The sequence below is a fragment of the Anolis carolinensis genome, chromosome 3 (assembly GCF_035594765.1).
Source record: "Anolis carolinensis isolate JA03-04 chromosome 3, rAnoCar3.1.pri, whole genome shotgun sequence".
NCBI lineage: Eukaryota > Metazoa > Chordata > Lepidosauria > Squamata > Dactyloidae > Anolis > Anolis carolinensis.
The window spans coordinates 222679210-222705979 of record NC_085843.1 but is presented as its reverse complement, the minus strand read 5'-3'; the positions used below and the strand labels follow the sequence as shown (position 1 = coordinate 222705979).

The window sequence follows — 26770 nt, the reverse complement described above, 5'->3', positions numbered from 1 at the left end:
CCAGGACCTTTTGGTCCGCAAGTTCAGCAGCTCAGCGCTTTAATACACTGTGCCACCAGGGTGATATTACCTATCCCCCCCAAAAAATGCCTTCTTCTAATAGCCCGGGCACTGCCGGGTCCCCAAACTAGTTTTAAAATAAAAGACACAGACTAGTTTTAAGTTATTATTTAGGACATTCTCAATGTTTTTATGAGTGGTGATGTGCTCTGTACTAGATTCAATTTTTTTTTAAAAAGCAACACAAGTGAAGCCTTGTTAGACTAGATGATCTGATCAATTTGTTTAGCCTAGAATCACGTTTGACATTATAACCACTCAGACCCACTGTGCAAGGACAGTGGCCCATGTGCCAAAAGGCACTCCCCTAAATTCTGTATCCTGCCTTGCAGTATTTTGCCCAAACCTGTAAGTCTTGGAGAAGACTGTTCATATAGTTATTGTTTTTTTTTTTTTTCATTTTTGAAAAGTAGCTATTGAAAATAAATTAACTTCAAGTTTAGAAAGCGGTCCTTACAATGGTGTGTCCAATTAGAGCAGTATTATTTATCCCTGTACTGCAAATGGGGGCTGGAAGTGAGAAACATTCTAAGTTGTGGCTGAGATGAGATTTAAACAAAATGCTATTGGGTTCATAGATTATACTCTTACTAGCATCAGTGGTCTGATTGATAATAATAGCATCAAGAGGTTCTAGCTTTGTTGACATAGGGCACATCTATATTGTAGAATTAATGTAGTTTGATACCATTTTAACTGCCATGGCTCAATGCTATGGTATTATGGAAGTGTAGTTGTGTAAGATTTTTACCCTTCTCTGCCAAAGAGGATTGTGCCCCACCAGACCACAACTTCCAGGATTCCATAGCATTGAACCATGGCAATTAAAGCGGTGTCAAATTGCATTAATTCTACAGTATAGAGTCATAGATTAAAACCCAGTTAAGAAGCAATTTATGGGAAAATGTTATCAAAATGCTATCAGAATGGAAGCCTGCAATAAAATCTTGTCAATAATCTTACTTTATGACAAGATGGCTATCTTCTAGGGACAATGAATTGCTCAGGCAAGACAATCCAACTAACTTTTAGATTGTAAAGACCACTGAGCATGTTTTTAAGGTTCTTTTAATTTAGAAGTTTAAATATACTTTTAGATCACCATTGGTGATCCCTTGTGTTCGATTATGATTGCTTGCCAAGTGTATGGTCTTGGCTGTGGGTCCATAGGTGACTACAGAGACCTATTCTTGATCTTTAAGGATAGCTTTAAGCCAATCTTTAAATCTCTTTTCCTGTCCACAACATTCCATTTTCTGTTCTTGAGTTGAGAGTAGAGTAATTGCTTTGGGATATGTGATTGGGCATTTGGACAATGTGACCAGTTCAGCAAAGTTGTTGGAGAAGGATCATCACTTCAATGCGGTCTTTGTTTCTTCCAAAATGCTGACATTTGTCCGCCTGTCTTCCCAAGAGATTTGCAGGATTTAATGGAAACAACCTGATGGAATCATTCCAAAAGTTGTGTGTGACAACTGTGGACGGTCCACATTTTGCAGATACAATGAACATTACTCAGATGTATAGATCTTGCTCCCTTATTTTGTGGTAGTCTTGTTTTTCTTCCCAGTTAATAGTTGTTTGTCTACTTCAGTTTGCTCTAAGTAGATATGCAACAGATTTTTATCAGTACAATGGGCTGCTTGTACTGGATTCCAGCAAACAGCAAGCCATAGCCTCATTATTATGCAACCCCCCTTCTTTCTTGCTTTCTCTTTCCCACTCACTGCCCAATAGAGTCCTCCAGCACCCTGTACTTACTGAGCATGATCAATCATCCTTGGTTGCTTGACTATATATCCTTTATTTAGGCTCCCTCAAGTGTTTTTTTTTTTTAGATTCCATTACGCTTTGGGATTCCCTCACAGCTGCTGATACCTCTAGTACATGGACATTTTTGGTTACAATGGAAAGGGGTGGGAGGGTGGGTGGGATAATGGCCAAATAGTGACTCAGGTTTGCCTATTGCAAGGCAAGCAAGTGATTTAACTTCCACCAAGGACTTCCACTGCCATATTAAATGAGATGTTACTGTAACATCAAGCCAGTCATGCCTTTAGCTGTTCAGAAAGCACCATTCTTTATGTCTTATCGCTTCAGGCACAACAACTAGAACTGGTCAAATTAAGAGCACACTTTGACCTATTGTATCTGCAAAGAGTGAAAGGTCTAAGAAAAGGCTTAAATAAAAAAAAGTCTTCCAGATTGTTTGACATGACAGCTTTTAATGGGGCAAACAATGGATGGAATGGCATTTGCATAAAACTCATTAGAAAAAGTGCAAGTTTCATAAATCTTGTGATAAATTAGTGTGATATCATTCCAAAAGTGATGCATTAATTTTAGGGCAAAATGAATGGTTCTGTGATCATTGTAGGTAATTAGGAGGCTTCTAGGTAATGTAAAGAGGAAATTATTTTAAAAGGGCTTTTAATATGGGAATTCATTGCTCTTGGAATGCATTACAATTCAGTTATGTTGTTCAACTGGAAAGGGAAGACTAAAAACAGATATGGGCACCTTACTTGTATTCTGTCACTTTTATTTTATTACTTACTACAGTTTCCCAATTTTCCTCTTTTCCTTTTATTTCAGTCTTAATGCTGTAGCCTAAATATGCATTTGGCTTCCCTACTTTCTTCACCCCCTTTCCAAAATCTGATGAAACTTGATATTCTCCATAAACCTCAGTAAACTGTCACAATATTTCTACTGGAGTTGTAATCAGCAGTGCTTCCCTGCTGTTTATGGCTTCGCTTGTACATTACTGATGATCACAGCAGGAGTGAGTTGGGCTGGAAGTGAATGTATTAGAATGCTGCAACAACACAAGACCCCAAGATAACATTGTTTTGGGGGGATAAGAGGAATACTGACAAGTGCAATTAAACCGATATAAAGTGACGTGACACAATACAGTTCATGTTCCTTCCTTCAGAACCTTGGCCAATGTGTATTTTTGTGCCATTATTTACTACTAGCTTGGGGCCCTGGCGGTGCTCGGGTTATTTGAAAAACGCATTTGAGTGTTAGGTATTCTCAGTTTGGAGTGGGTGAACTACAATTCCCAGTATCGTGGATCAATCCTCCCCAAACCCTGCGAGTATTCAAAGTTGGCCATTTTAGGTCTGTGTGCCAAGTGTGGTCCAGATCCATCATTGGCTGGGTTCAGTGCTCTTTGGATGCAGGTGAACTACAACTCCCAGAATCAAGGCCCATTCCCACAAACCCCTGCAGTATGTTCAGTTGGTGATGAGGCTTCTCTGTGTGAAATTTGGTCCTGGTCCATTGTCAGTGGGGGGTCACTGTTTCTCTGGATGCAGGTGAACTATAACTCCCTTTCCCCCCAACTTGTCCAATATGTTCTGTTGGTGATGGGGGCTCTGTGTGCGAAGTGTGGTCCTGGTCCATCATAGGAGGGGTTCGGAGTGCTCATTCATTGCAGGTAAACTATAAATCCCAGTACCTACTACTCCCAAATGTCCAGGCCAATTCCCCTCAAAACCCACCAGTATTCAAATCTGGGCATATTGGGGATGCATGGCAAGTTTGGTCCAGAGCCATCATTGTTTGAGTTCATTGTGCATTCTGGGTATAGGTGAACTACAAGTCCTCTACATTCCCCAGTAGGAGTCACAATGCTCTGACTTGATGCAGGTGAACTACAATTTGCACCATGCAGAGTCAATCCCCCAAACTCCTCCAGGAAGTTGAGTTCCTGCTCAGTTCTCCTGTGTTTGTTATGCAAACAGATTTGAAAGGGAAGGGAATGCAAATTCCACAGCAATGGAGAACCCTGGGATGCCTGCCTGTGGTGGAGGAAAGTGCAAAATCTAGGATGAAATGGTCCCCAAATGAAAGCATTCCTTGTGTGGTGGGTCGTAGTGTTTGGGGAGGACATTTGCAGGGTTTGGGCCACATGTTCATGGAGCTCACTGTAACCGCAATGTCAATGGAAAAGAGTGACTTGGTGGCTCCTTAGCACTGGAAACTATAGCCTGTTTGTGGAGGCCGGAGGCTGTCTGTGTGAGCAGACACTCGTGCCACATACACACATATGGGTTTTCACTTTTATTATGGATATAGATATAGATAAAGATATAGATATAGATATAGAAGACCTATAGATATAGATAAAACCTCTCTCCCTTACTCCACTCTCACTGGCATCCATGACACCCGTTTTCTTTCTCTGTTTTCTTAATCCAACTCCATACATTCTACCCTGCTGAACATTAAGTCTGGCATTCCTCCCCAAAAATGCCAACTTTCCAATGGGACTCTTGGATTAACTATTTGTGGCCTACTTGCAACTGAAAAGAAACGAAGGTGTATGTGACTGCTTATGTTCCCCACTTGTTACCCCGGTCTCTTCCTAAACCTACTCTTTTTTGTTGTTTCCATTTTCCAGATTTAAACCATAATTTCATCACTTCCTTGATTTATGTAACCATGCAAGGTGCCATGCACTTTGATAGATCTATATGAATTGTGTACTCCTCAAGGCACAAGTCTGACTGATGTGAGTACTAAAATTGATGATATACTACCAGTGAATTAGAGTCCTGAAATATACATTGTGTAGTAGGCAATGTTCTGCAATTAGTTGAAAAGGTTTAAAATAGGGCATTTGTACCACTCTCTCACAAATTGGATGGTGGTAGGGGGTTTAATACTTTATACAGTCAGCCCACCACATTGCCCGGGGTTAGGGGCAGAGGAGCCCTGTGAAAGTGAAAAACCAGAAATAAAGAAATAGCTTTTTTTTTAACCCAAGAGAACACCTCTCTAGGAATGTCTAGGTTCTTCCAACATGACTCTGTGGTCAATTTCTACTGGAACATAGAACCACATTTGGGAATCTAAGGGTACCTAGGAAGACCATTTTTAATCAAACCTGTCAAAGTAGAACTGTAAATATGGAGGGATGACTATATAATAGTTGTAATACATCCATATCAGATAGAAAGGCAACACTTACTACACTCATAGTCCAAGATACCCTGACTATTAGAAAGAGAAATTTGAAAAGGGTATATTGTAAATCCTTTCTAAGAACTAGAGGAGCAAGAGAGGCACCTCAATTTTATAATGTACTTCACAAAATTGAAATATGGGCTTAGTCCAATATTGTGGTTGAAAGAAACATCTGTATATTAGTTATGTCAAAATTTTGTCCGTGACATTTACACATAATAATGCTAATTCCAGTCCACAACAAGCTAAGCCACACTTGGTTCAGAACTGCTTGCCTTTGGGAGCTCTACTTCCTCTTCTGGTTAGAAGTTGTATACATGTGTCTCTGTATTTCTCTGTGTGCACATGCTGGACAATAAGGTGGAATATGCACTTCTATTCTAGCAAGGAAGGAAAAGAATTTATGCTTGTAGAATGGCATTGTTAATAGCGCGTGTTGTAAATTGGGAAAAATTTCTCTTGTTGCTGTATCTTCTCTTCAGTTCTCTTGGGACTCTTTAGCAGGTAATTCTATGTTGTTATTGTTTTACTTTTTCATTCTGCCTGCTTTGGTGTTTCTACTTCTTCTGTGTCATTAAATGTTACAGTGTTTTTAAATCTGACCCTCCCTGACCCTTCCATATTTCACATCCTGTGTTGAATTTGAATTCTTAGAAATGCCCTCTGAATTCTTTCACTTTTATTCTTTTCCACACTTTGTCCCTCTTATTCTTTTCCACACTGTCTAGTGTGACTTCATTATTCTTCACTGTATAGTCCAGATGCACAACCTCTAGTCCAGATGCACGACTTTCTTCTTGACTCAAGATGAGATCTGATGCATGACAGGCTGAGAAATGGACACAGGAGGAACACACCAAAGAATACTGACTTTGCTGAAATTTTATTTAATCACATTTCTATGACTTGTCTTGTGTCTTGAGAACATAGGTGTCTACTTATATAGTTGTTCTGTATTGGCTGAAATGCTTTGGGACCATTTCCCATGTCAGGAATGATTCATGTTGCCACACTGCACTCTAACTCAATGTACCCTCACTCTGGTGTGTGCACAATACTAGATGGCAGCAGAAAACAATGTCTGATGACAGAGGATGTTGCTGTCGCAGATGGATAAGCCTATGGTTTTGAATCAGTAACATGTTCCACATTCTGAAGGTAAAATCACATAAAAGGAATATGCAAAACATGAGATAGTAGCTATGAATAAAGCTAAACTTTTTTGGTGACCTATGATTGTCAGCAATAAAACTGAAGATGAATAAGTTAAAGTCAGCCTGAACAAAACATCAGCATGAATACCTTTCTGAATATTACTTAAGTTTGAGATAAAGGTCAGCAGTTTGGAAGTGGAAGTAGCCAAAAAGCATGATATATGTTTGGTGCCATAAATGTCAAGTAATGAATGAAATCAAAAGAAGTTACAAGATAAGATGAAGATGTGATAAAATACAATTGTTGTACTCTAAACATGTGTATGGAATGGTCACACACAAACATATACATAGTCAACTTGTTTCTCAGGGAAATTATTAAATATATAATGAATGGGTTTTAAGACTTAAATGCTAAAACAAGATTTACACAAGACTGCCTCTAAAGAACATTAGAAAGTTTCCCATGGTACAGAAAGCTGCCCCTAGGTATTCAGAAAAACACAGATGTGTGAATATGTTATTTCCATTTTCAGAATAGCTGTATGTGATTCAAGACATTCCTGGGTGCCAACTGAAGTGCTGGTTATTTTCCTGTAAAATCCTAATAGACTTTAGTTCCTTGGTATCTAATGGTATCACCTCCTGCCCATAACTCCGAGCCCTGCGGGAGTGTTTTTAAGATTTTTAAAAAAAAGATATTTTAAAGATGTTTTTAAATTTTAGATTTTAGCCTTTCTTGTAAGCCGCCCCGAGCCCTAGGGGAGTGGCGGCATATAAGTTTAAACAAATAAATAAATAAATAACCAAACATCTGATGAATAAGCCCCTCTATGTGTGCTCTGATGTAGACTGGTGTTAGATTGGTCAAGCATGATACACAAAAAGGCTTTCTCTTGGAATTAGAAACAAGTGTTTTTTGACTAATTTTTTTTTTAGTTTCTAGTCAAGGTAGTTTTTGTTGAATGAGCTCTTTACTGTTCTGAACTGGGCCAACATTGCATCTTGTTATTGTTATTGTGTGCCTTTAAGTTGTTTCAGACTTATGGCGACCCCAAGGAAACCTGTCACTGAGTTTTCTTGGCAATACTGGGTGGAAATTTGAACCTTAATCTTCAGAGTTATAGTCCAATACTCAAACACTACACCATCCTGGCATCCTGGCATTGCATTGACTAGATCTAAAGTCTTTCTCTTCATCTGAAAAGCCCCTTGTTTGGGCCCTGAATCAGTTTGATGGAACTAGACATTTTTTTTTATGTCAGGAGCAACCGGAGTTGCTTCTGGAGTGAGAGAATTGGCCGTCTGCAAGGACGTTGTCCAGGGGACACCCGGATGTTTTTTTGTTTTGTTTTGTTTTACCATTCTTGTGGGAGGCTTCTCTCATGTCCCCGCATGGAGCTGGAGCTGATAGAGGGAGCTCATCCGCGCTCTCCCCGGGTGGGATTTGAACCTGGCAGCCTTCAGGTCAGCAACCCAACCTTCAAGTCACGAGGCTTTTATCGCCTAGGCCATCGGAGGCTCCATAACTAGACAAATGACGGAAAATGAACACATGCTAAGCAGAAAAACTTGATAAAGCAACCCATTTTATAAACTGGATGATTTTTTTTTTGAAATGGCAAATGCTCTACCATTTTGCACTTCTCAAATGGTTATGTTATAATAAAATAATGTGTTTGTACATTACCTCATGAAACTGAAAGAATGATGGAAGGGGGAATGAAAGTCCCACTTCTGCCATATCTCATTATTTGCCTTTAATTAAGGCAAATAATGCTATTGCACCTCAGAAAATCTAGTACAAAAATTCTTTGTCTGGTAAATGATTTGTGTGGAAAAAGATTTGTGGAGAGAGTATCAATCAATGTCTTCTGCCTGGTACTTTGAAAATACTAAATTCCCTGGAGAAATGCTAGAAGAAATTTCTCAACTTTTACAGGCTGACATTCCAAGTTCACTGTGATCTTGGAATCTTAGTGTTCGCTTTGTTAGAAGTTTCACGTTATGTAATGAAAATCAGATAATTAGATAGATTTGTGTTGAGGTTAAGGAAGGTGGGGAAATAGTAGAAATCTAAAGAGGTTATACTAAGTTCAGGTACTAGAAAGAGAAAATGGGGAAAGAAAGCAGCAGGAGGAAAACAACTATGATTGAAAGAGGATGACCAAGAGAAGACAGAATATACAGTATTGAGATTATCTGGAGAAATCCGGTCTTTTAATTGTGTTGCACAATTCTTGAGAGCAAACAAATTAAACTTAACTTCCTTGCATGAGAAGATCATTTGTCCTTTATTATGTAGACTTTTTAGAGCTTCAGTTGTGATTTTGTAATTTGTTCCTAATAGTGTTAAACAGAGATAAGCAAAAAAAAATCAGTCTTTCTTTCTTTCTTTCTTTCTTTCTTTCTTTCTTTCTTTCTTTCTTTCTTTCTTTCTTTCTTCTTCCTCTTTAGCTTGACTCTTCTTTTTGTTGTTGTTTTTGTGTGTTTTCAAGTCATTTATGACTTATGGTATACCTAAAGTTTTCTTGGTAAACTTTATTTAGAGGGGATTTGCCTTTGCCTTCCTTTGTGGCTAAGAGAGTGTGACCTGTCCAAGGTCACCCAACAGGTCTCCATGGCAGAGCAGAGATTCAAATCACTACACCAAGCAAACTCTCCATGAATTATTTTTTTTAGGGCCAAAATATCCATAGGAGATTAATAATATCTTTAAGTATCTGAAAAGTATTGCTCTCCTGCCAAGGGCTTCTGGTGGCTTTTATGACAGTGTGACAGTGAAGCCATTTTCAGTTTTAATTTTATAATTTTATAAGCACTATCCAAGGTTCTGGATTTAGTATAGGGCTAGAATTCAGCACTTTTGATAGTGCTGTTAAAATATATTTAGGCTGAATATCCCTTATCCGAAATGTCTGAAACCATAAGTGTTTTGGATTTCTGATTTTATTCTTTTGGATTTCAGAATACCCGGATTTGCATACATGTACATAATCAGATATAAGGACCTAAGTCTGAGCCAGAAATTCATTTTTCAGTGAAATTCACTGAGTGTGTCACTATCTTAGTGATCCATGTGGATAATTTTGGTTTTTGAAGTATTTAAGATTTTTAAATTCTAGATAAAAGATACTCAGTTTGTCTTGGATTCATCACTCAATGACATCAGATCCACCAGTCTCTCCCTTAAATAAAACTCCTCAGTGCACATAAAACGTGCAAGTAGTCAAACCTTTGTATCTCTCTTAAAAAAAAAACAAAAAAACAATAACAGCATTTCTTGTGTTTGGCTATCAGTGTTTGTATTTGTTATATTTTTTGGACTGAGAACGATTGTGTATTACTAAGATCATGCCCAAGATAATGTTTGTGCATGTCAAGCTATTTGGGGAGGCATGTGTTCGAAATATTTTAGTAAACTTTAGTATTAATTTAGTTCCTTCTTTCCCACATCCAGGGTCTGATATATTAGGGTGTAAGATGACACCCCTGGTTAGTCATAATATGAGACTATCTGTTGGGGATAGTAGATAGAATAGCTTAGTCATAATGTTTGTTATCTTGCAGAACCACTACTGAGCTGTAGCCTACCCTAAGGTTAATCACAATAGCAATATTGCAGCCATCCAAATTATGATTGAAAATTAAGGAGTGTGTTCTTAAGGCATGTTTGAAGTAAAATGGTCTCTGCTTCTGCAACTGAAAAGGGTGAAGACCAATGTCCTAACTGATTGGCAGTCACAAAACTTTTTCTCAGAGTGGTTGTTGCAGACGCAGGGAAAAGTGCAAGGATTTTTTCCAGAATACTTCTCCTGATCCCAAACAGACCAGCATTAGAAAAGTTATTTTACCTCTAGTACGTAGTCTTCTACCTCCCACCCTATTCTCTTCCTGGCTAGGGAGGTGAGAGATATTACCCAGTATATCTGGAGGGTACACAGTTTGGGAAGGCTATAATTGACCTCATCACATGGAGGCTGAGAATTCACTTCTTGACGCTTCTCAGCGCTGCCAGTACGCTACTGGCACCAAGTCTGCTGGAGCCCATTAAATGGAGCTCTGTGCTGGCAGCACAGAGACATGGACCCCTGAAGAGTTGGGTGTACACTCAGCTCCTCATAGAGGAACCCGGAGGGGATGCAGGAGGAAGCTGGGGAAGCAGAAAAACATCATGGGAAGGGATCCCACAATCAACCATGGTAAGAGGATGAAGTGGTACACTGCCTTAGGGTTTCCTCTGCTGTCCTCCAGCTTCTTGGCCTCCATGTGATGACTTCCCTACTCTCATTGACTTTTGCTCTCAATTGTTTTTATTATAACAATTTCTGTCAAAACCTAAAATCATGTCCACAATTCCTTATTATCCAGACTTCTATTATTCAGCCTTTTTTCTGCTTTCTCTACTTCTGGAATCTTCCTTGTGAGTCATCTTGTTGTGCATAGAGATTAGAGGCCCAGAGATATTGTGAGACTCTTATGCAATATTTGGCTTATTTATACCTTCAGCACCCCTCCAGCTATTTAAGACCTCCCACTCAAATAGTCTGTTATATATTTTTTATAAGTGAGCACCTACTTACCATCAGTTTTAGGAAAATTGGAAAGTGTACCCTAAGAGTGTCTGCAGGTGAGAAAAATGGAAGAGGAAGAACTTCTGCAGCTCACTAAATTTACTGTTTTGAAATGTTTTGTCTATTGGGCACAGTTTTCAACATCTTGGTGTCATTTTTTATCATGGGATCTTGGATCAATATCTGAGTTAAGCATGCTCCTAGTTTATTGAGCAGCTGTAGGTTCTGAGCTTAGAAGGAAACAAGAGTGTGCGCACTTACCTGTGTTCCATAGAGAAGAGTGGGGGAAAGCTGGGCAGTGACGCTTCCTATCATGGGATGAGGTAAGAGGTGTAGTGGGCAATGCGGGGTGTGAGGCAGTGGTCCCCCCCCTCCCCGCTGTCCCACAGATTCACCATGTTGCATGGTGAATCCTCCGCACTGCCCCATGGATTTGGACCTGAGTGAGATGAGGTCCCTAATCTCTGTGATTGGAAAACTGAAGAAAGCCCTATAACTGGCAAGGCATAGCACAAATACTGGGAACCTACCAGGTTTAATTCTGTTTTTCTCATGTTCCCAATATCGGCTTGAAAATTACTTAATTATGCCTTGTCCCAACCACATCATTTGCATGCCCCACTGGAAGCAGTTTACTCTAAAATACAAATCAGACATAATAATCCTGAAATTGTTTTGCAACAAGTTGATAAAGGATTGTAAGAGAAGAAAAAGTGTTCCTTAATTTTATTACTGATGTTCAATTGCTTGTTTGTTTATTCTCCCAAGCCCAATTAAAGAAACAGGGGGGAAAGCTGAGGACTAATTTAGCAAACAAAAAAGCTTCAATAGCACCCCATACACCATTCAGTCCCTTTGTGGGTCATCTAAGAGGTTATTCATCTCCTAATGAATCACCAAATAATCACTGATACAGCAACCTACATTCAGGGGATCTCATGTGCTCAACAAATATTAATGAATTAAACTGCACAATACCTCTTGGAGGGAGGACAATATTAATAGCATTGTGTTACAGATGAGAAAATAGAGATGCAGCTACAAGCATATCACATGGTTCCATAAAGACTTTTTAGCACTTGGGTGTGATAAATTATGTTTATGCCCCATCTAGATTACAAATGAATCTTAGTTACATACCATTTTTACTATCATGGCCTGTCTTAAACAATCCTTGTCATAAGCACATACTGTAGTTCAAACTCAACAGTTGCAGGGTTAGGGGGTACAGGCTTCCTGTGAAAGGGGGGATATGCAAATATACATAAAAATGGTAATTACTATTCCCCCAATAACACTTATCTAGGCATTTCAAGCTCCTCCACTGCAAATTGTTCTTGTCTTAAATGTGAATTTGTTGCATGCATTTTAATGTGAATGTATCATGCATGTCAATGTATCGCTATTCATTATATTGTCAGTTGTGTTTGTAGCCTATTGCCTCATATGTGTTGAATGAACTAAACCTAAACAAGCTCAGTTCTTTGACTTTAGGGTATGGCAAAATGTGGGGAAAGTACTGCATATCAGAATTCACAAAGACACAGGAATGAGCATGATAGTTGGGAACAAAATTCCTGTATACAATCTTTTCTGGTATGTTAGATTTGCAAACATTTATCAATTGTGTTTGCTGTCATTGGTGTAATAACCCTTCCTTTGTAGAGTATTGCAGCATCACATTGCAGTTAAGGAATCACATGATTGAATGTTTCTCTACACTAAAAAGATAATGTACCCTTGAATCCTTAGAATATTAGACGTCACGTTTAAGACTCACCTTTTCCTCTAACATTCACTTCCGATATAGAGGATTTTATTTGTATTTCTTCAAAGGAGTTTAAAAGTCTATGAATACATGCCAGCCATGGAAGTGGTACAACCCAGTGGTAGCTTTTTTAAAAAAATCTGTGAGAACTAGTTTTATATTATGAGCTTTTGTTGGAAGTGACATCAATTGCAATTTCTGCATTTTCAAAGTCACAACATTTATAGGAAACCTTAAACCTGCACTAGTGTTCTTTCATGTTTCATTAAATCTTAAGCCTTAATTTCATAAACTGTCTACCATGAATGACAGGGCAATATGCCAGCGAGATGAGAACTAGCATGTACAAAATGTCATCTATTGTTAGACAATATCTTGCTTGTTTTAAAGTGATTTGGGCAGTTTGCAATAATTAAGAATAAGAGCAAAAAAGCAAACAGAAACAAACAAAATCTGCACCATAATTACTCTGTATGCAAGAAGAGAGATTTCTACATGGGGTAGAATTAGCAAACTTGGTGCGTTAGATGCAAGTAGTGTTTTGAATATTTGTCTCCACTGAATTGTAACCTTTCCTGATCTTTCTATCCCATGGATATGGATCAGATGTGGGGGGAGCTTCCACATTCACGCCCAGCTTCACTCCTTGCTTTCCCTGGGCTGAGAAATGGCCTCTGGCAATAAAGGGGCTTTACGTATGTCACATGCTCTGACCTTGACCAGAATTCCAGAGGGCTTCCCAAGCTTTGATAGCAATTGATGCTGTGCATTTTTATCCATTTCCTCTCTACACTTCGTGATTCTGCCTCCACCTGTTTTGCTGCCTTCAGGGGACAGAAAAAGAGGTTTTTCCTTCAGCATTGATACAAATCAAAGTAGATGAGGTCTTCTTTTTTGTCTTTGGCACATCTTTTCTATATAAATCTCCTTGTAGAAAACTTGCAGAACTTGTGTTGCAGTTAACCAGTTTTTCATCTTTTACTCAAAGGCATAGATAAAGGTTTCTGAGTCCTCAGTTTACAAAGAATCACAATGGCCATAGTTGCTGTTTTTGTTCTTGGTTGCCATTTTCACACATTGCCTTTTTAATGTTTGACACATACAATGGAAGAATCCACTAATATATTAGGAAAACAAATATTTTATAGGACATATGTACTAGAACAGAGAGGTAATGTGCTGCAGTGGTTTGAGCATTCAGTTAGAACTTTGGAAAGCAAAGGTAAACCCCTCAGAACAAAATTTACCAAGAAAACCTAGTGATAGATTTGATTTAGGGACATACTGTAAGTAGGAAACAATTTGAAGGCACACAACAACAAATCTCTTTTTTGTGTGGGATCAACCTGTTTCTTTGTCCTCTTTTCAAAAATTATTTAAAATCCATGATTTTAATTTTCTTAGTGCTGTATTTTGCTTTGTAATACAAATTTTCCTCATTATCTTCAATTTAATGTTTACAAAAGCCTTTCACTATAATTATAACCTAGATTGATTTTTAAGCATTATACAGCAAATGTAAATCCCCCCTTTTCGAGTCAAATTTTTTTATTCTGTGTTTTATTATTAAGAAGGCAACTAAGCAAATATCTGAAGGGTGTCATGTATAAGATGAAACAAACCCAATGGATGCAACCTAAGTACTTGGAATATGTTTCTTACTGTAATTTCTCGTTTTCAATAAAATAGTTTGCCTCTGAAGTGATTGTCTCTTTCCAGGAGTTCTTTAATTGTGCATTCCAGTATGGCATTGGGTTGGACTGGATAAAGATTTGTAGCTCTTAGACTGAAATATTCTCACTTTTCATTGGCTGTACTTGCAGGGGCCATCAGAAATCATGACCATGTTTCCTAGTCCTGATATCTAGTTTAAAATATAATGATGAAGCAATGGCTTCTATGAGCTGTACTAGCTACATTCTCATTAAAATTAATCATAAGTATGAAATACAATTTAACCTGAAATAGCTTTCTTCCCGGATACCACTTTGGATGCTGAATTCCTACAATTCCAAGAGACTATAGTTTGAGGACCTCATCACATCACATTGATGAGGTCCTCCAGATCGATTTACCGGACTTTGTGGCAAATTGGCATTGCAGTGGGGCAATCCTGGCATTCTATGCTCTGACCCTCTGGCAGCGACACTTCCCCATCATATGTTGGGAAGTGTCACCATGCGGCTTCCCCCTGCACTGGCCCCATGGTGTCAAGTGGAACACAGGAAGCTGAAGTTCCCGGGGCAGCGTCATAGGATGCTTCTGCCCCAGCTGAGCCATGGAGCCACACTGGAAGGGAGCCTGCCTCCATGGCTCAACTGGGGCAAAACATCATACAACACTGAAAATTACTCATGTAATGAAGTCTTGAGTCCCTGCTCAGCCATGGGACACCACTGGATGACCTTGGTCAGGTCACATTCTCTCATCCTGAAAGGAAGGCAATGACAGACCTCTCTGAACAAGAAAATGCCATGGCAGGATTGCCTTTGGATGTCTAAAAGAAGCAACTTGTAAGCACTTTTGCCTACTGGTCATTAAGGTCTATAATGTTGATTTGATATGTGAAGTACATATTTTATACAATGAAATGCCACTGTCAAACTTGGCCTTTCTTACCATTGCAGAAATCATATTTCATCAAGACATATTAATTCAATTTCCCCTCCTGACTTCTCCTTCTTATGCTGCTTATCTCATTGGGTTTCTTTTCACTCACTTGTGCCATGCAACAGGCTATGCAGTTTATCATGATTCTTCTTGTTCATTTCCATAATGCTTTTCTCCCTTGTTGGCATTTGGCTCTCTTTTCTTATAAAACTGTTTTATTATCTGCCATTTCTAACCAAAAGGAAAATCATATAAGGTAGTCGAGAATCAGAGACTTCACATATTGGAGGACAAGCAATAAATAGTCCAGCCTTCCAGATGTTATTGAAATGCAATTCCCTAAATTTCTGCCCATTGGCTATGTTAATTTGGATTGATGGGAATTGAAGTCTAGCAAGATCTGAAAGGCTGTACTGTATAAGTCTCATCTCAATATACTGTAATGAGGAAAGCATTACAGATCTGCATAGATACATAGTGACAGAGTAAAATCTTGATTTTATCTCTCATGAAGCTCGTGAATGCAGAATCTGAATCATGACATAAGTACCTCTGCCTTCATATCACTAATATTATAGGACTATAGCCAACATAGTGCAATGCTTTGGGCATTGGATTGTGACTGTGGAGAGCAGGGTTTGAAATACTGCTCAGTCATGGACACTCAATGAGTGACTGGGCAAGCTGAACTCTTCCAGCCTCAGAGGATGGCAAAGGCAAAGTCTCTCCAAACAAGAAAATCCCAAAAAAATCCTGTGATAGGTTTGCCTTAGGGTTGCGACAAGTTGGAAATGGCCTTAAAACATATAGCAACAACAAATGGAAAAAAATATAGCTATCTGAATCTAGAGGACTAATGTCACATCACAAGTTTCTCGGTGTGTTAACATTTCTTTGTAATTGTTCTAAGGTTTTTTTGATCTTGTAAAAACACAACTTCGTGATATTTCCTTTTGAAATTTTAGTATATCAACTCACTCCCCTTCCCTAAAGGAGCACTTTGTTTTCATTTTTCTGTTTCTGTTCAGAAGATGCTATGATGAGAAGCAAGTTGTTTCATCAAAAGTTTATGGCATGCATGGACTGTATCTGTTTCTTACCTTAGTTAATATCTGAATGACTAGGATTGAAGGCAGAGGAACAATGCCCTGTATTTTGCATTTCGACCACTTTTGAGAGGCATGGAAGAAAACAAATGTATGCAGATACTTTATTCTCAAAGTACCGTGAATTCTGACATAAATAGGAAATTGCCAACTTTTTCATCTTAAATGTAAAGTTAAAAACCTGAGAGGAATTATTTCAGGAAAGGTCAGTTGTAATTATGTTTGAGTGCTGTGCAGGTTTCTTTTTAATGCTAAATTGATGATATCTGGCAGTAGATAATTGATGATAAATGGATAAAAGTGATAGAATTATAGGTTTGGTGACAGCTAGTGATAGTATAGTAGACCTAATATTCTTCTTTTATCCACGGGTGTTCAGTTCCTAAGCTTTTAGGGTGTTCTGTTTTTAATATAATTGTTCCGCAAGCTGTCTACATCTATTCCTCTCCCTATTGTGCACAAATTCTACTGGGTGAAGGACTCTTGCATGACTTAAGACATTGCTATATAGCAACATCTGTGTTTTCTGTTGTGCCTTATTGCTTCTATTAGGGGAAAGTGAGCATGCTGAAAGACATTACAGTGTTTTGGTTCAAAGCATTAGGGGGATGCTGCTTGAGGGGGAGAAAAATGTTTCATCTGTCACTACTACTGTTAGTTGACCCAGTACCTTGTTTCAGAGGCTAAAGAACAAATTGGAAATCAACAAAGGAAATGCTAGTCCAGACTAAGATGCCCACTGGAGTTGTTCTTAGTTTTGCAATAAATGACTCTGCCATCCAGAGCGACTCCTGTAGATTCAATCCATTGTCAGGCAACCTAAAACCACCTGTTTTCTCAGAACTATACCTTTTTCCTATGTTTTTTAACAGATGCTAAAAACTGATTAAAATGTACTTGCCTTGAGTGGAGACTACTTTTTATATACAGTAGAATCTCACTTATCCAACATAAACGGGCTGGCAGAATGTTGGATAAGCGAATATGTTGGATAATAAGGAGGCATTAAGGAAAAGCCTATTAAACATCAAATTAGGTTATGATTTTACAAATTAAGCACCAAAACATCATGTTAGACAACAAATTTAGCAGAAAAAGTAGTTCAATACGCAGTAATGCTATGTAGTAATTACTGCATATATGAATTTAGCACCAAAATATCACGATATATTGAAAACATTGACTACAAAAATGCGTTGGATAATCCAGAACGTTGGATAAGCGAGTGTTGGATAAGTGAGACTCTACTGTAATAAAAAAACAAAAAAGAGTGGAGACTACTGAAATCCATATATGTATGGAACATTTTTTTGTAGTGGGAGTGTATAAAGTTACCAGATGAAATAAAGGATAGTGTTCCAAAACCAGTGTCTATCATCAGTAATGAAAGGGATGAGGTAAAACAAATTGAAACTTAATCCAGACAGCACAGAGCTGTTCGTAGTCATTCTGGATGGATCTACACTGCCATATAATCCAGATCATCAAAGCAAATCATCCAGATTTTTTGCTTTGTACTGGATTATATGAGTCTACATTGCCATATAATCCAGTTCAAAGCAGAAATCTGGATTTTATATGGCAGTGTAGATGGGGCCTTAGAAGGCAGACCAGGGAATAGGCATTAAGGACCTCATCATATGGATGAGGTCCAGCACAGTGTTCTCCAGCCTCCGTGACGAATCATAGCAGTAGGAGGGAAATCCCTGTGCTGTGGCAATCAGCTGATGCTTCACCATCCCACCTGGGGAAGCGTCACTGCTCTAACAAAGCTCTGTTGTTCTGTGTTGGCTCTGGCAGTGTCCCCCCATGCTGCCACCCCAGTTTGCCCAACCGTAAATAGCCCTACATTGTTTGATGAGCGGCATGGAGCTTCATGAGCGAACTGAGGCAGAAGCGTTCTAGGTCACTTCAATTTTCTCCATGTTTTAGGACTGTTAACCTGTGTTAGACAGAGTTATACACAACCAGAGGAATAAGTTTTGCAGTCTAGATGTATTTTGAACCTGGAGGCCCAAGTTTCTACAGTGGCCAAGAGTGCCTTTGCTCATTTAAAGCTTATTGAGAGCCCAAATTTGGCTACTGTGGTACATGTCATAGTTACATCCCATTTGAATATTGTAATAAGCTCCACCTGGGGCTGTATTTGAATAGTGTTCCAAAGTTTCAATTGGGCCAATGAATTGCAAACAGAATGTTAACTGGGGCAAGTTACGAAGACTAGAGTATGCCCCTGCCAAAGCAGCTTCGTTGGCTGACAGTTTGTTTCCAGGCACAATTAAAAGTGATGATTATGACTTTTGAAGGTCTATATGGCTCAGGTTCAGCTTATTTCACAGATCTTATCTACCTGTATGATGCTTCATGGGCTCTGAAATTTTCAGGAGAAGTCCTTATCTTGGGCCCCTTCTGCACTTTCCAAGCAAATAACTACATTATCTGTTTAGAACTGGATTATATAAGTCTACACTTCCATATAATTCAGTTCAAAGCAGATAAGTAGGATTTTATATGGCACTAGCTTTGCCTGGCCATGCGTTGCTGTGGCTTATGGGAATCATTTGTTGGCCAGGTGGAATAGCAGTGAATAGCCTTGCAGCCTCAAAGCCTAGCTGTTTTCTGGAATAGCTGGAGTATCACCCTCAATCAAAGAGCCGCTTTGAAGCCTGTCTACTTCCTTAGTAGGGGAATCCTTGTTTGGCCAGCTTGATTTCCTGCTTCTTGCAGGGGGTTGGACTGGATGGCCAGTGAGGTCTTTTCCAACTCTACTATTCTATGATTCTATGAACTTCACTGAATAGTCTTGCAGCTTAAAAGTCTGGTCGCTTTCTACATAGGGTATCCTTGCTAGGCCAGGTTGAATTTATTTATTTCAATTATTTATACCCCGCCCTTCTCACCCGAGGGGACTCAGGGCGGCTTACAAGTGGCAATTGATGCCGTTACACTGATATAAACTAAACTAAAATGATTAAAATAGTTAAAACAATCATAAAATAGTTATAAAATAGTCATAAAATACAATATACAAAGTTTAAAACAATGCAAAGTGCTTATGCCATTCATCCACCAGACGTTATACAAGAGCCGTAATTCAGACCGAGTCGAAGCCAACACATGCTTATTCTTCAAATGCCTGCGTACATAGCCAGGTCTTCAGTTTTTTTCTGAACTCCAAAAGGGATGGGGCCTGCCGAATGTCACTGGGGAGGGAATTCCACAGCCGGAGAGCCACCACCGAAAAGGCCCTGTCTCTCGTCCCCTCCCGCCGTGCCTGTGAGGCAGGTGGGACCGAGAGCAGGGCCTCTCCAGAAGATCTTAAGGTTCTTGTGGGCTCATAGGGGAAGATACGTTCGGACGGAGTTGAATGGGACGGAGTAGCCTCATGGCTTCAGAGCTTGGAGGTTTTCTATCTAGGGGAAATCTTGGTTGGCCAGGTTGAATAGCACTGAATAGCCTTGCTGCTTGCAAGCCTGGCCACTTTCTACCTTGCAGAATCCTTGGTTGGCCAGTTTGAATAGCAATTAATAGTCTCAGTGTGGCAGGTATGAATGCTACAATTAGCTACCTTGATTAGCATTTAATGGCCTTGCAGCTTCAAAGCCTGTTTGCTTCCTGCCTGGGAGAATCCTTTGTTGGGAAGTGTTAGCTGTCCCTGATTGTTTCCTTTCTGGAATTTTCCTGCTTTCTGAGTGTTGCTCTTTATTTACTGCCCTAGTTTTAGAGATTATATTGTTCTGTATTATTATACCACAGTAATTATTTCATATTACAGTAGAATCTCACTGATCCAACATTCGCTTATCCAATGTTCTGGATTATCCAACGCAGTCGGCCTTTTAGTAGTCAATGTTTTGTAGTCAATGTTTTCAATACATTGTGATGTTTTGGTGCTAAATTAGTAAATACAGTAATTACTACATAGCATTACCGCGCATTGAACTACTTTTTCTGTCAAATTTGTTGTATAACATGATATTTTGGTGCTTAATTTGTAAAATCATAACGTAATTTGACGTTTAATAGACTTTTCCTTAATCCCTTCTTATTATCCAACATATTCGCTTATCCAACGTTCTGCCGGGGTGTTTATGTTGGATAAGTGAGACTTTACTGTATATTTATAATTTTATATTATCTGCTTAGAACTGGATTAAATGAGGCTCTTTCTACACAGCTATATAAAATGCACACTGAAGTGGATTATATAGCAGTGTGGAGTCTACACTGCCATATAATCCAGTTCAAATCAGATAATCTGTATTTTATAGGCAGTGTGGAAGAGGCCTGATTGAAGCGCCCCTGGGTGCCATTAAATGGCTGAGTGGGTTGCTAGGAGACAAAGTGGGTGGAGCTTAGCCTTCTAACTGGCAACAATGGGAAAAAAACAATTATTCCTTTCCCTCTAATTAGGACTTTATTTTTCTGGTTTTATTGATGTCTAAACACAGCGGGGATTACCATGTCTTTTGTGGCCAAGTTTAGTGGGTTTGGGGTGTTTAGTTTCACTGTTTACTTTAAGGCAGAAATGGTCAGAACACACACACACACACACACACACATATAGATAGATAGATAGATAGATAGATAGATAGATAGATAGATAGATAGATAGATAGATAGATTCTTCTCACCACCATGGTAAATATGGTGTGGGGATGCAAGAGGAGGCCTTCCTAGGTAGCTGCCCCTAGACTCTCAAACTCTTTTCCCAGGAAGGTGAGACTGCTCCTCTCCAAGTTGTTCTTCCATCAGGAAGTTAAAACCTTTTTATCCAGACAGGCTTTTTACACAGAAAGTATTTTAAAAAACCAGCTAAGGCATGCTGCATTGCTTTAACAGCTCTTTATTTTTAAATTGTATTTTAACTAATTGTTTAAATAAGTGCACTCATTTAATTTTATTTAATATTTACTTTTTGTATGCTTTTGATTTGATTTTTTTAAATTTATTAAGTTGTGAGCTGCCTGGTCCCAATATTGGGAGAAAAGAGGGTGTAAATAAAATAATAATAATAAAATACAATAAGGAAAATTGTTCTTTTTCTCTTGACACTCACTATGGGGACAGGAGACATGACCCTTCTTTTATAACAATATAATGCTTGTGCATGTATCGAGTACTTTGGAGGTGGGTGAGTGATGATAGTATGGAGAAAGGGTTGGGCTGAATTATGTTGTCAAACTGCTACATATGTTATGCCCTGCACTAATGGAGCAATGCTACACAGAAGCTTTTTATTAATTTTTTTAGTCAGTCTTCACTTGGGATGAATAAATGTGTGAACTTGCCTTCACCTCTATGAAAACAAAGCTCCTATGACTGAGTGGGGAAATATTACTGAATTGTGTGTGTATTGGCCTGCAGAGCAAAAATAGAAGATGTTACTTCTGCTTTCTGTTGCTGAATGACTTGCTTGACAGCTTTTTATTCAGTAAGAAGCACGTACATTTTCTAACTTGTCTCAGCTGTGAGGGTGAGGGAAGGGTTGCATCACCAAACTTTTAAGCTAATTTGGTGTTCCCATGAACAGCATTTTCTTTTTGTCACAAAAAAATGCAGTTTCTGCACAAACTGCTCACTTAGCAAGACAAGGTTAAGTTCACTACAGAAAAAACAGCATAATATCTGAGTGGGTTGCTACCAAAGAAGCCTGGGCTACTTTGAAAACTCTCAAAGAGGAGGAAGTAATGGAAACTTCAACAATGCAAAGAAAACAATTGCCTTCTTAAGTAAGGTGGGGCTTGGGGTTCCAAGCGATTGGTTATATTAAGATGTAGCAAAAACAAAGGAAAATGTCTGGTGACATTTTTAAGTCTTATCAAATTTATGGTATCAACAAATGTAGAGCTAGATCGTATAGTAAATATCGGTATGTATACTCACGGGTATAATGTAAAGAAGCAGAATCAATGGATATTTCACGCACTATATTGATTGTAAAATTGGCTTTTAGATCTTGACAAGAAGCAACAGCCAATTTTGTCTCCATGCCACTCTTGTCCCCATTCTGGGTATATCAAAATAATGGATGCACATGACTGTACTGTTTGGCATAGCTAAAAAAACAAAAACATAATGCATAAAATGAAACCTACAAGACTCACTACATGATTAGTCAGCTTAGTAGCAAAGGGTATCATAATAAATTATAGCAGTCACAGTCCTGTCAGTTGCCAAGCCTGACCAGTCTGTCAGGCCAACTTCCAGGGTTAGGACCTCTCACTCACTCAATAGAAAAGTTCTCTTCTTTATATGCCATTTGTAGCTACTCTTCCTCATCCTACAACATTACTTTTCTGGGGGCTTCACTGCTACCCCATCCCCTGTGACTTCCCCTATTTTACTTCCTTGCAGGTGTAAAAACAGCATGGTGATAGGATTATGTAAAAAGGTCTCATGTGCGATGATTAATTATTATAGATAATATGAGCATCTGAAAAAGGAGTAGTAAAGATTTAAGCAGCACAGTTCATATTCATGGAATTGAAATTTGAGGTAGATTTTGGGTTATTATTATTACATTGATTCATACCCCTTTTTTTCTCTCCATGAGGAGACTCAAAGTAGTTTGTAAAGAATACACAGAAATTATATTTCTCTCAATACAAAATAGTGTCTTGATATGTTTAAATAAATTGTCTACAGTTACTTCATAAGAATGAAGTCTGTGGTTTTTTCCACCACCATCAGCAATTTGGGAGACATTTTTTGCACAAAATCTTACTTTGCTGAACAATGTATTTTGCCAAACATTTTAATTTGTGCAAAATACGTAGAGCATTACCCTCCCAAAATATAATAAATCATTTCAAAGATATGCAGAATCCCTTATAACATTGTCCAGCCAGGAGAAATCGCTGATTCATTTCACAGTGGCTAATGTACCTGCCGAGAGAGATCCTTTGTGCTCTAAGCTGGGCTGGGTTTTTGCATCCACCAGAATAGGTATTCTAGAACCAGTCTTTCAGTCATGCCCTACAAAAAACAATGAAGAGGATATCCACAGACAATAGGGATAGGGCAAGATGTTAAGAGCTGTTCCTGGAAAACATTTTAGCATAATAGGTGGAGGTGAGTGGGGTGACATTAGGCATGAGGTACCTTTTTGTAGCCATCATAGAATTATAGAGCTGGAACAATACACCTCACTGGACTTGGAGTCCAACCACATTCTCAAAGCATCCCCAAATTGGTCTTATTATTACAACATTCCTTCTAAGGTTCAATCAAACATATCTTCCTGTAACTTAAAACCATTTGACATTTTCTTGCTCTGTAGAAGCAGAAAACTGACTTGCTCCTTCCTCTTTGGGCTATTTGATGAGTTCAGACATCTCACCCTCACACTTCTTATCACTCAGTTGATATATACCTAGTTCCTTCAACTGTTCATCTTGTGTTTTTTTTCTCTGTACCTGTTATCAACCTCACTGCTCAACTTGACTTTATCCTTCTTAAAATGTGGAACCCAGAATTGAATTTTGTACTCCAGTGGAAATATTACTTCTCTTGAATTGGAAATTATGCTTCTACCAATGTACACTATTTTAGTGTTCAATATTCTTTGCAATATCATCACACTGCTGATTTGCATTCAATTTATGATCAGCAACAACTGCAAGGTCCTTCTGTATGTAGTGCTCTGGGTCATGTATTTCCCCAAACTATACCTGTGTACTTGACTCTAGTGGTATAAATGTAGCATTTATCATTTGTCTTAATTGAATTTCATTTCATTTTATTTTTTTGCCCAATTGCTCTTCCAGTGAACAGTGATACACTCACAAAAGTTCTGTGGCTTTTGCAAATGTCAGTGTGTATGCTTTTTTGTAAATCAGACTACCTTTTAAATAAAACATCCTGGTTATTTGCCTTACTCTTGGTGTCAACTCTAAGCCTGCTCTTCTCATGCTTTCTTTAAAACAAAGCAAAACAAAACAATGTCAGGAAGATCAATCACAGATATCTAGATATCATATGTAGATTGAACTTTTGTGTTTATTTGAGTTTTTTTTAATATAAAGAATATTTCAAATGCAATAATAGAAATTATCCTTCCATCTGGACGCTTTTTTGTCCATGCTGGTTTTGGCTTTCCAGAAAAAAGAGAGCACCTCCCATAAAACCCACCTCCACTTCTCTCCCAGAAGCATTTCTGTAAACATTAGTCTAGTTTGTTGCCTCTCAAAGACTTGTCTCTTTCAATAGTCATTATTTAATTCTGTCTAAGTTCCTTGTATTCCATTAACCTATATATAAACAGCTTATTTTATTATTATTTCTGCAAAGAATAAAATGAAAAATCTATGAAAGTTAGAAGCTGGGTGTTATATATGACTATCCTTTCTGCTGCCTATTCCTGAAAGTCGAATGCCTTCTGAAACCTCAATGCCTTCTGAATCCCAAGATCTTTACTTTATGGAATTTTGACAGAATATTTTTTTTTCCTTCTAAAACTGGGCATCTCTTTCTACTTTTAAATAAGAACTTAGAGATTACTATAATGCTTTCACTAAACCAATAAATAATCTTCTATGGCTTGTTCTTTCTTTTGTAGGTTCATCAGTGACACAGTTGCTTGCCCGTGACCTAGACAATGACCCCCTTGTATTTGGAGTTGTTGGTGAGGAAGCCAGCCGATTCTTTGCAGTAGAAAGCATGACTGGAGTTGTATGGCTCAGACAGCCCTTGGACAGAGAGGTAATGAGCACAGTTTTGTACCAAATATTATTGTATATGAAAAAGGACAAGAGATTCCTTCTCTCTTCTCTCCTTTCCTGCCACCAGACACCACATTCTATGTTAAAATACTTGGTATTATTCAAACAGAATTCTCCATAACCCAGCTTGGGGGATTCCTGCTTCATGTCAGCTAAGAAAGCACAAAAATAGGAATGAATTCCCTGGTTCAGACATGAGAAGCACTCTGATTTAATATAAACCAGGATATTCATGCCAAAGCTGGAACATGATGGGAGGAGGAAAGAGAGGCTCGCTTGGCTGTGATTCTCATTCATGGCTTCATATTCCATGGTTTATGAAGCCTCAAATTATTTTCCAACTAGGACAGCATGTATACATTCAGATAGTCAAAGGGATAAATAAGGGAGGCTGTCTATTTCAAGATGTCTGCTTATAAATTGCTATAGAGGGTTTCTTTTTAGGAAGACATCATGTTACCCCTCTATTCTTCCTTGGTCAGACCACACCTGGAATACTGTGTCCAATTCTGGGCACCACAGTTGAAGGGAGATGTTGACAAGCTGGAAAGTGTTCAGAGGAGGGCAACTAAAATGATTAAGGGTCTGGAGAACAAGTGCCATGGGGAGTAGCTTAAAGAGCTGGGCTTGTTTAGCCTGTAGAAGAGAAGGCTGAGAGGAGACATAATAGTCATGTATAAATATGTGAGGGGAGGTCATAGGGAGGAGGGAGCAAGCTTGTTTTCTGCTGCCCTGCAGACACGGAACAATGGCTTCAAACTACAGGAAAGGAGATTCCACCTGAACATTAGGAAGAACTTCCTCACAGTGAGGGCTGTTCGGCAGTGGAACTCTCTCCCCCGGACTGTGGTGGAGGCTCCTTCTTTGGAGGCTTTTAAGCAGAGGCTGGATGGCCATCTGTCGGGGGGTGCTTTGAATGGGACTTTCCTGCTTCTTGGCAGGGGGTTGAACTGGATGGCCCATGAGGTCTCTTCCAACTCTATGATTCTATGGAGACAGACAAAAGTAAGATTGGTTAAGAAAAAAGGTACATGTGTGGTATTTTGGAGAAAAAGCACCAGTCTATTTAGGGGACAGATGGTTGCTAAAGATATGAGGATAAATGTTGGAATAGACAACAAGAACAGAAAAGACAACATCCTCTTTCAGAAAAATAAACTGAAAATTAAAGAAAAGATGAAAAGTGGAATAGGAGAGTCATATATCAAAGATTATACTGAGGCAACATAATTGGGCAGTTTGAGTGCAACAGCATGGACTGGAAAACTGAACGAATTCACAAAACTCTTAAATGCAAAATAAGTGCTCTCTGGAAAGAGAGACGTTGAAAAATTGAACATGCAATATTAACCTGGGTTCTCTCTTGCTAACCTGTATCCTAGTCTGTCATGTTCACATATCACACCATTTCCTCTTTAGGTATCTTTCAACAACACTTTCCTCTTTCCTTTTTGCACTTGGTGTAGGGGAGGGCTGTAAAACGAGAACAGTGGGGAGATAATGAAAGTAATGACAGTGCATCTTCCTGAGACAAATGGATGATGTCTCCTTCATCCTTGGCATTTGACTTCACAGACTAGCTGCAGGCATTGCTTCGAGGCAGGAGCTAAACCCCATGTATTCTCTTCTCAGATTGCATTAACAGCATTCATGGGAGGAAACCTATGTTGTGGTAAATACTCTTTGGAATCCCCTCCAAGATAAACAGTGAACATGATAAAAGAGAGACGAAAATGCAGTTCTGGGAAGGTTAGCCTTGAGTCCTAACAGAGAGACTGTCACATTTAGAGGTCTAGCA

The 26770-nt window shown here is 38.7% G+C and overlaps 1 protein-coding gene across 3 annotated transcripts in view; it reads left to right on the top strand.

Moving 5' to 3' along the window:
• The window catches only part of cdh23 (cadherin related 23), a 669485-nt gene that overhangs the window by 198022 nt on the left and 444693 nt on the right, over positions 1-26770 (top strand). For all 3 annotated transcript variants that reach the window (XM_008106631.2, XM_062976257.1, XM_062976258.1), the window contains exon 4: positions 24810-24952. In XM_008106631.2, the coding sequence (XP_008104838.2) occupies positions 24810-24952 (143 nt within the window). The remainder of the gene's footprint in view (positions 1-24809; positions 24953-26770) is intronic.